Consider the following 10994-nt stretch of genomic DNA (forward strand, 5'->3'; position numbering starts at 1 on the left):
GGTTCCTACAGGCCTGCACTCCCCCCTCACCCTTCCATCTGCTCCCCACCCAAGAAGGGAGATTCTCTCTGCCTGGGACCCAGCATGTTGTCTCAGTGGTCTATGCCTGAAAGATGGCCATGACCATAACCACACACGTGAAACCTTCTACGGGTCCAGAGTGTACACAGATGATGGGACCTTATGGGCTAAGACAGCCTAGAGAGGGCCCTACCCTAGAAATACTTTCTTCACGTGCTATCCAAAAGGATGGCGTGAAGAGCCGGTAGTTTCCTTATTTCTATTTTGTTTCTTAAGACCAAGAAAATAGAACTAAGATGTACCGTGTGTTGTTTTGTCATTTAATACATTTTTGTATTTTCATATTAGTTGGCATGGCGGTCATTTTCCTTTAAAAGATCATATGAGTAAGTGAAGTGGCATGCTGTGAGTGTGAGGGGCTGCAAGTATTTCAATTATCTTGTTCAAGTTGCTCTCATCATAAAAACTTCCAGTTTTACATTCATTAAAAAGGTGCTTCTATTAGCATCCAGCTAGACATAAATACATGCACATACATACATATACACATGCACACGATCCTACTTCCCCCCCAAAATAAAGACTAGATCTGTTCACATAGACCTGAAAAGAGGTAAAATCATGGTTGACTTCTGCAATCAAAGACAGCATGATTTTTTTTTATTGAAGAATAGTTGATTTACAACGTTACGTTAGTTTCTGGTATACAGCAGTGATTCAGTATATATATATATATATGTGATATATCACATATGTATATATAATATGATTCATGTGATATATCACATATATATAAAATATGATTCATATATGTATATATATATATTTTTTTCATTTTTAAATTATGGTTTATTATAGGATACAGAATATAGTTCCCTTTGCTATACAGTAGGACCTTGTTGTTTATCTATTTTATATATAGTTGTTTGTATCTGCTAATCCCAAACTCCTAATTTATCTCTCCCCTGCCCCGTTTGCCCTTTGGTAACCATAAGTTTTCTATGTCTGTGAGTCTGTTTCTGTTTTGTAAATAAGTTCACTTGTACCATATTGTAGATTCCACATATAAGTGATATCATATAGTATTTATCTTTCTCTTTCTGACTGACTTCACTTGGTATGATAATCTCTAGGTCCATCCATGTTGCTGCAAATGGCATTATTTCATCCTTTCTTTATGGCTGAGTAGTATTCCATTGTATAAATATATACCACATCTTTTTTATCCATTCCTCTGTCAATGGACATTTAGGTTGCTTCCATGTCTTGGCTATTGTAAATAGTGGAAGGCATTATTTTGTTTTGCTTCCTAAGATGATTCTAAAATAGCTTTTTTTTAAAAAAATAAAAAATATATAATACCTGTGCATTCTAGAAACTGATGAGACAAAAAAAGGAAACGGAAAACCAGTAGCAATCACACAACCCAGAATACCGTGCTTAATATTTTAGTGCATTCCTTTCCAGACTTTTTCCTGAAATGTGTTTTTAAATAAGACACAAACAGTGGTGGTGGTGGTATGGGGATGGGAGAAGTGGTGGTAGAGAGAATGGGAATTAGATCTCCTCTTCTGTACTCTGCAGGCGTCAGACTAACTTCTTTTTACTTCCCCGAAACCTATGCCTTTTTCATACCTATGTGTCTAAATGTCCCTGAATTAGGAAACAGCTTCTGCATGGGTTAAGAATTTGTGACTCATGTAAGAGACCTGAAAAAGTAGTGGCTGTATAAGGCGGAAATTTGTTTCTTTCTTATATAAATGAAACCCAGAAGTAGGCAGTCTAGAACTGGTGAAGTGGCTGTATGGTATGACTGTCTTTCAGCTCATGACTTCCTTTCTCATTGTTGCCTCCAGGTCCTAGATAGCTGCTGGAGCTCCAACCATTACATCTGCATTCATGATAGTAAAAGAAGGAAGGGAAGAAGGGCTTAGCCTCTCCCTTTTAAGGAGCTTTCCCAGAAGTCCCCTTTTTATACTTTTAATTGTAATTTTATTTATGGTTTCTTCATAGTCAAATCTATTTCTTTTTTGTTTATAATTTTCAGGTTTTGGTGTAATAGTAAAAATATCTTCCCAACCTAGTATCATTAAAGTATTCTGTACATTTTCTGGAATTTTAGAACTGTTTTTTCTTTTTACTTTTAATCTGAAATTTATTTATGTTTATAGCGTGGGGTAGAGATCTAACATTCTTTTTCCAAATGGCTGCCGTAAAGGGACATTTTCTTTAACCCACAATATCTGTTCCTCTTGTAGCCATTAGCCAAGATCCTTCCCTAGACAGTACAAGAGGCACCCAGACAAATTCTTAATCTTTTTTTTCTAGGTTTCATTCAGACCACTAATTTGTTCGCACTTGTATTGCTAACCATTCCCTTTTCAGTTTTAACCTCTGGACCTCCATTGTGTCCAACACGTGTCTTTTTTTGCACTCATACATGGCATTATAATCCATGTTCAAACATTTCTCCCACACAGGACTGTGAGCACCTTGAGAGTAGGGACTGTCTTAATCCACTTGGTATCTCTAACATTGAAAATTTAGCAGCTTCCTCAATCAATGTTAAACTGACTGAACGAATGAAAGAGTGTCATGTTACATGCCATTTGTTACTAGTTCCCTTTAAAAGGTTACTTTCTAATGACTCAGTAGGAGGTAGCTTAATCTCTTAGTTCAATCTCATTTTTGGGAGGTTACTTCTGAGGAAGTTTCCTCAACAAAATTAATCCCATTAATGCTGTTTGGATTTCAATTGGTTTCAGCTCCGTGGCATTGTATTTTTGTGGACAATTGGAGGGCACCTCCGTACATCAATTCCAGTAACTATTAGTAAGCCAGGGTTTCAAGACTCCAGTACTTAGACGACCTCTCAGGGACCCTGGGGAAGCTGTTCATTCAGGAAACATTCCTGGTGCATCTGTCACTTGGAAGTTCTCATGCTAGCTGCTCTAAGGAGGCAGAGCTGAGTTAGCAATGGCCTTTGCCCTTGGGATCAGGACACCACAATGAGGATGAGTGAGGTTTTTTTTTTTTTTTTTTGTGGTACGCGGGCCTCTCACTGCTGCGGCCTCTCCCGCTGCGTAGCACAGGCTCCGGACGCGCAGGCTCAGCGGCCATGGCTTACGGGCCCAGCCGCTCCGCGGCATGTGGGATCTTCCCGGACCGGGGCACGAACCCGCGTCCCCTGCATCGGCAGGCGGACTCTCAACCACTGCGCCACGAGGGAAGACCCAATATGTGTTATCTTGTTTAATCTTCACAGCAATCCTATAAAATAGCTATTTAGTATTAGCCCCAGTTATACCAAGGGAATCACTGAAGCACAGAGGGATTACAGAATTTTCCCATGGTCACACAGCTAGAAAGTAGCAGGGCTAGGATTCAGACCTAGCTCTCTCCTGCCAAAGCCTAGGTGTGCCCATAACTACTAGCCATTTGGTGTTACTCATACGTAGATTATCTTAACAAAATATATCCACAATTTGTTAATGTTACATTAGCATATATTTAGCAAATAAAAGTGGATACCTGTTTTGGTTACCTTAAAAATCAAATATTTAAAATATTTTCTCTCTATTGAGAGATTCTTTGATTTTTTTTTTATGGGAAAGAAGGTGGGACTTTGAGGTGGCCAGCAAAGAGAAGTAAGATATAAACAAATTGGAAAGATTTTGCTAGATTCCGATACTGGAGGAAGTGTTTATCCTTTAATCGTTTTTGCCCCGGAGTGACCAAAGCTGACAGAAGACAGAGCCGGTGGAGTGGGGTCAATAAAAGAGCGGGCGCACATGACTCCATATGGCTCCGTGCCATTGGTCTGTCTTCATCTACAGTCAGAAACAGGCAGAGGAGGTCCAAAAAAAGAAAAGACCTACATTCCCGGTGCTTTATTGCGGGCTGCATAAACAATTCTTGCAGGACGAAGGCAACGCTAACTCATCTTCGTTAGTATGCTGTTGTCTTAAGATGAAGCCTGCCCTCCTGGACTCAGCTTTGTGATGCTGGATGAGGGAAGTCTGCAAATCACGTTTGTGCTTTGCCAGCTGCCCCTTATTAGGCTCTGCCAATAGGGGGCGTTGGAGGAAGACAGACTGGAGGCGGGACTTCCTGTTGGCCTCGTACATATTTCCTGCTTCTGTGAGCGTCACTATGTCAACACCATTTTCCTTCGTAGTTGTGGTTCCTTTATGTAGCTGCACTGAATCTAGTTTACAGTAACGGAGCACAGAGACACCAGGCTCCTCAGGAGAGGTCTGGATCTCAGCCTAGGAGGCCCTCCTCTGAGCTCAGAGACGCCAGCACCAACCAGAGGTCTGAGTTTCCGCTTGTTGGCATCCCCTTACCAAATTCTCAGTAATCCCCCAATATTTTCCTCCTCCTTCCAGCCTAGGGGTGGTAGCTACTTCCAGCAATTGTTACTTCCTTAATAATTTAGCATCATCTACCCCTCCCCCTGCTTTCCGTTATCTACTTAACTTGATACCTGGTTAAGTTCTTTATGTAAAATTATTAAATTTGTTATTTCAAATATTTGGCCAGGAATGCTGCATATTTGGAGGGGTGCTTTGGGGGTGATGGGGAGAGGCAAACAGTGGCAAACAATGGCAGCAGTTTTGAAGAAGTAAGTTTTCACACTGTATTGCCAAAACCACCCATGGGGTGCTCACTGAAGTCCAACCACCCTTAGTGTTAGCCTTGTTCAGACTGTCAGGAACCCTAGACTCACAGACATTAGTGATGGAGATCTACAGTGTGGAGCCCCGAGGATATTTCTCCAACTTACAAATTATTAACAGTCATGGAAAGACAGAAAAATTAATTTTTTTTTGAGTAGTTGCCACGGAAGAGCAAAGTCTGTTTTTCACTGACTTTTCCTTTAAAGTAAAAGAACAAAAAAAATAATCCTTGAAGGTCATTTTTATTGCTTCACTCTTCAGTGAAATTCAGGGAGTATTCAGGGAACATAAGAGGAGAGATATTTGAACTCCAGGCCAAAAGAAGATAGGGGCATACCTGTGTGTTTCCACGGTTCCTTGTTAAGGGGGAAAAAAGCTTTCAAGTTCTTGTATGAGTATTGACAAGTTTTTATGAATGGTTTTGTGGCAGGAGAACATGAGTACAAACTGGGCTATTCTGGATGAAATAGCTGCTTGCCTTCTCACGCATTGCCAGCATGTTTTTCCTGCTTGCTCACCTCCCTGAATGACTTGTTCTTGAGAATATGCTCCTGAATGATATATCTGAGCTGGCTCTCTTATCTGAGAGCAGGAAGCTAGAAGGTCAGTGACAGAGCCACCTGCTGCTCTTTACTTTGCAGAGATTAAGGAGTCTGACACAGTTTCTTGGACATCCTATGAATGTTAGAAAATATGTTTTGGAGAGGCTGAAGAAAGAAGAGACATGGTGTTCACATTTGCTTCCATGGAACCCAACAGATCTTCCCTTGGGAAAAAGATCTTCCCTAAATAAGAAGGAAGCTATTAAAGGTGAGAGTTTTCTTTACTTTTCATTTTTTCATCCTCTTAGATTCCCATAAGTTATTACTAAAGAGGATACAGTCTTATGCTTTGAACAAGATTGCGATAAGGGAAAAGAATTATTGCTGGAAGGATATGTCACATTTTGTTCCTCTTTTTCTCCTTTTGGGGATTATTTTTTCCCCTATACTATCTGGTTTTCTTTGTTGGTACTAAGTACCCTTAGTGATTCAGATATACATACTTCTTCATATTCTTTTCCATTATGGTTTATCACAGGATATTGAATATAGTTCCCTGTGCTATATAGTAGGACTTCGTTGTTTATCTGTTTTTCACATAGTAGTTTTAGGTACCCTGTATTGTATTTAAAAGGTAGCTGTGGTTTGGAGGAACAAGTATTAGGCTTACAGACACACGCCCCCTCCCAAAAAAAAGATTGGGGGGAAGAGGGAGTATGGAAGAGTCCCAGATTTGCTTCCTATAATGTATATGACATTTGGCAAGTTATTTAGCTTCCGTTTTCCTCTCTATAAAAGAGGCCTAATATTACTATGTTTTAGGCATGTTGTGAAGATTCAATGGGAAAATGTAAAGAAATTTCTGGCTCAAAGAAAGTTCTCATTAAATATTGCATATGCATAGCTTTGTGTGTCTCTGTGTGGATATATTTTAAATTTGGATAGACTGAGAGTTATCTGTATGAATGATTACAATGTTTTTTTTGGAATTACATCCAATTTTTTGTACTTGTTTAAGAACATTTTCTTTAAAGCGTGGCTAGATGCCACATCTAACCAATGAATTATATGTGGTGAAAGCATCCTAAAATATGAACTGCCAAATAAGAGCAAGAACTGTACTTTATCTTTTTTTTTTTTTTTTTTTTTTGCGGTACGCGGGCCTCTCACTGTTGTGGCCTCTCCCGTTGCGGAGCACAGGCTCCGGACGCGCAGGCTCAGCGGCCATGGCTCACGGGCCCAGCCGCTCCGCGGCATGTGGGATCTTCCCGGCCCGGGGCACGAACCCGTGTCCCCTGCATCGGCAGGCGGACTCTCAACCACTGCGCCACCAGGGAAGCCCTACTTTATCTTTTAAAAGGACATTTCTAGAACTGAAGCTGAGAGTTTGAATTTCATGGATTTTCTCTCTAGACCGATCAGAAATTCTATCCCCCAGTTAAGAGCTATGTTAGAAACAGGGTGGTAAGGTTTGGGGGGAAGAAGGAAAAATGAAGGGTGGGGAGTTCCTCTTATTAATTACAGCTCTACAGCAACAGGTACTTAGCTCTGCTTCCCTTACTCTCTCCTGAGGTGGAGGTGGACCCAGATCCTGATTCCAGTGCCAGCATGATCAGCTGGTTTGTAGTGTCAGGCTATAGACCTCCATCAGTGAGTTGGGTGCATGAAGTTCCTAGGCAGGACTTGACTGAGGGTATTTGTCTAGAGAAGAAACCTGTTTTTGCCATCACTTTGGAGTTGAACTTGATGTTCCTTGAGCATGTTCCAGGTTAGTTTGTAACTGAAGGCATTTTGTTCTGTCCAAGGATTTCATCCTCCTCCTTCCCTGTGCCCAAACTCTACCGATCTCCCATTCCATGAAGATGATTGGGTGGAAGAAGAAACTCTGCAGGGGGTATCACCTGTGGGCCCTGGGCTGCTATATGCTGCTGGCCGTTGTTGCTCTGAGACTTTCTCTCAGGTTAAAATGTGACATAGACTCCCTGGGTCTGGAATCCAGGGACTTTCGAAGCCAGCGCTGTAGGGACATCTTGTACAAGTCCCTGAAGCTGCCAGCAAAGAGATCCATCAACTGTTCTGGGGTCACCCGAGGGGACCAGGAAGCAGTGGTCAAGGCTCTCCTGGACAACCTGGAGGTCAAGAAGAAGCGGGAGCCTTTCACAGACACCGATTACCTCAACATGACCAGAGATTGTGAGCAGTTTAAGTCCCAAAGGAAGTTCATACAGTTCCCACTGAGCAAAGAAGAGTTAGACTTCCCCATCGCATACTCTGTGGTGGTCCATGAGAAGATTGAAAACTTTGAACGGCTGCTGCGAGCTGTGTATGCCCCTCAGAACATATACTGCGTCCATGTGGATGAGAAGTCCCCAGAAACTTTCAAAGAGGCAGTCAGGGCCATTATTTCCTGCTTCCCAAATGTCTTCATGGCCAGTAAGTTGGTCCGAGTGGTTTACGCCTCCTGGTCCAGGGTGCAGGCTGACCTGAACTGTATGGAAGACTTGCTCCAGAGCTCGGTGCCATGGAAATACTTACTGAATACATGTGGGACAGATTTTCCTATAAAGACCAATGCTGAGACGGTCCTGGCCCTCAAGATGTTGAATGGGAAGAACAGTATGGAGTCCGAGATACCTACTGAGTACAAGAAGTCTCGCTGGAAGTACCACTATGAGGTGACAGACACGTTGCACCTAACCAGCAAGATGAAGGACCCTCCCCCTGATAACTTACCCGTGTTCACAGGGAATGCCTATTTTGTGGCTTCTCGAGCCTTTGTCCAACATGTCTTAGAGAACCCCAAATCCCAACGACTGATCGAATGGGCAAAAGACACCTATAGCCCCGATGAACACCTCTGGGCCACCCTTCAGCGTGCACCGTGGATGCCTGGCTCTGTCCCCTACCACCCGAAGTTTCACATCTCAGACATGACCGCCATTGCCAGGCTGGTCAAATGGCAGTTCCACGAGGGAGACATCAGTATGGGGGCGCCTTATGCACCTTGCTCTGGAATCCACCAGCGGGCTATCTGCATCTATGGGGCTGGGGACCTGCACTGGATTCTTCAGAGTCATCACCTCTTGGCGAACAAGTTTGACCCAAAGGTGGATGATAATGTTCTGCAGTGTTTAGAAGAGTATTTACGTTATAAGGCCATCTATGGGACTGAACTCTGAGATACACCGTGAGAGGATTGCTACCCAAGGGGCAGGAACATGTACAAACGTGCCCAGAACATGCTGGGACAGTGTGGGGTGGGAGACCAGGGCTCTGGAATCCGTGGCATCTCTCTGGGTCAGGGGGCTGCTCTTGGAGTGTGATGAGTAGATTTGTTGCCTCGCAAATTGCTGCCCTGGGTGAACACTGTTGTGTGCTCACCTCACTTCCAATAGCTTCTCCACTGACTTTCCCACCGAGTTGGGAATAAGAACCAGCTCTTTGGATGAATAAGGGAGGGAAGTGTGGCAGGAGACCCTGGATTTTAGTTCAGTTCTTGGTATTGGCTTTTTCACTCTTTGGAGATGCCACTCCTAATAATTCTAGGCTTGGTAGTAGGGAGGGGACTTTGAGGGAAAAAAGGCCTTGTATTTTGTACTCTTAGCTTCAAAATAAAGAGCTGCTGATTCAAATCCCTGACTCTACTCTTTGTCTAGTGAGCCAGAGATAAGATAAAACTCTGAGACGTTTTCTCATAACTATTGGTGACATTTAAAATCCCTGGTGGCTAGCAAGAGAATCCCCATTGTTCCGGAACGATCGTGGCAAGCTGTATAAGTGGCAGATGCAAAAGAATATAGAGGAACACAGCTGATTCTTTCATCATTGAAAGCCCTCCTCATTTTGTTAACATCGCCAGATTCATGACTTTTCTGTAAGGGAAAAGGCAGGGTGATTTAACCAATATGACCCTCCATACCCTTATGGGAAAATTACAGCACTAATTTTGCAAGCTTCACAACCAAAGCTTAACGTTCCATGAGAAAGATGGTAGTTGCCATTAAGTAAGGTCACCGTATAATTTATTGTCAAAACTGGAACACATTTTATTTGGGGGTGGGTGGGTGCTGTAATATTAATAATTATGTTAGATAACAAGAATAAACTAGGTCTGGTTATTCTATCTTTATGCGTCTTGAGTCAAAACTCTTATTTAAGTATGTGAATGGAATGGTCACTGTTCATAGTTCTGTGGCTTATACATTTCCGTGTGGGGAGACAGTTTGTGTGTGTGTGTGTGTGTGTACATGTGTTCTCTGCCCCACACTTCCATCCGCCTGCCTAACAAATGTTACCTGGCGAAATAGTTTCCTTTCTAAAGCTAGAGATAATTGTCAGGTAATCGGAAGGCAATTAGCTGTTATATTCTTCTGTGATGGGAAAAGGATACCTCATAAACAGATAAGCATATCTTGTATATGGTAGAGCTGGTCTTCTGCATACAATCTGCTCTGCAAAAGTGATCTATATTCCAGTTAATTTGTGACATTTGAATGATGTTCCCATTAATATGTCGTGATATCATTAGTGTGTTTCTTTCCTGATCTTGATTCAGTTCATCAAGTGTTCTCTCACAACCAACTTTCCCTGCAACCCATGTACTCTGACATAGCTCTCACTGTGTCTGGTACAGTGACTTTTCTAAGTTAGTGATTGCTTTTTGTAAGGTTGTCCTCCTTTGGTAACGGGCATTGCCACCACCAACTTACCTGCACTGTCACACTGAGTCCTCTTCACTTTGCTCTCAGCCCCATCATGGGGATGACTAATGAATAGCTGGATGCTCCACAGATGAGCCCTGTAAGGTCTGTCCCTAGCAGTGGTGGTTGTGAACCTCTCCACCTGCTAGCCTTTGTGACTGTCCTTGGTCCTCCTCTGAGAGGGCTGCAAGGGGGCAGAAAAGTTTCCGAATGCATGTGTTCTGAGAAAAGAACGTGGGTTTTTGCCTTCATAGTCAACTTCCTCTTTAAATTTTCACGTGAAATAAATAAGATTTTATATAAATACGTTAAAAAGATTAAAATGTGAACTTGTCATTTTGGGGGAACAGGTTCTCCAAGCATTGAAATTTCCTCTAGAAATACATTCAAAGGTGAATAGGAAGTGCTCTTTATTTAATAAAAAAAACCTAAGGTCTTCTTATCAGAAGGGTCAATTTTCTCCCTCATTTGGTGAGTGTATTTTAGAAACCGTACAATTAAACCAACACATCTGTTGATTTTTCCTTCCCTCTGAGTCATATCTGTTTCTGTACCCTTTCTCTGGAAAGGAAAAATCTCATTAAAGAATTGAGCAACTATGTTTATATTGTCAAGGTTTGAATTTCCTCTTTATTTTTGATTTGTGGCCTGTTGGTAAATGATTTTTTTTTATTTTTAATTTCGACTGTGTTGGGTCTTAGTTGCGGCACACAGGATCATTCACTGTGGTGTGCAGGCTCTTTGTTGAGGTGTGCGGGCTTTTTTCTAGTTGTGGCGTGGAGGTTTTCTCTTCTCTAGTTGTGGCACACAGGCTCCAGGGCGCATGGGCTCTGTAGTTGTGGCGTGCGGGTTCCAGAGTGCGTGGGCTCTGTAGTTTGCTGCACGCAGGCTCTCCAGTTGAGGTACGCGAGCTCAGTAGTTGTGGCACGCCGGCCTAGCTGCCTCACGGCATGTGGGATCCTAGTTCCCGGACCAGGGATTGAACCCGCATCCCCTGCATTGCAAGGTGGATTCTTTACCACTGGACCACCAGGGAAGTCCCGATAAGTGTT

The 10994-nt window shown here is 42.6% G+C and overlaps 1 protein-coding gene across 1 annotated transcript; it reads left to right on the forward strand.

The window, feature by feature from the left end:
- Positions 1–7098: 7098 nt before the first annotated feature.
- GCNT3 (glucosaminyl (N-acetyl) transferase 3, mucin type) lies at positions 7099–8421 on the forward strand (the record flags this gene model as incomplete). The annotated part of the gene is made up of 1 exon (XM_082847983.1): positions 7099–8421. The coding sequence occupies one exon, from the start codon at positions 7099–7101 to the stop codon at positions 8419–8421; it is 1323 nt and encodes a 440-aa protein (XP_082704109.1).
- Positions 8422–10994: the final 2573 nt, after the last annotated feature.

Source organism: Leucopleurus acutus, assembly GCF_964270905.1.
Source record: "Leucopleurus acutus genome assembly, chromosome: 1".
Lineage (NCBI taxonomy): Eukaryota > Metazoa > Chordata > Mammalia > Artiodactyla > Delphinidae > Leucopleurus > Leucopleurus acutus.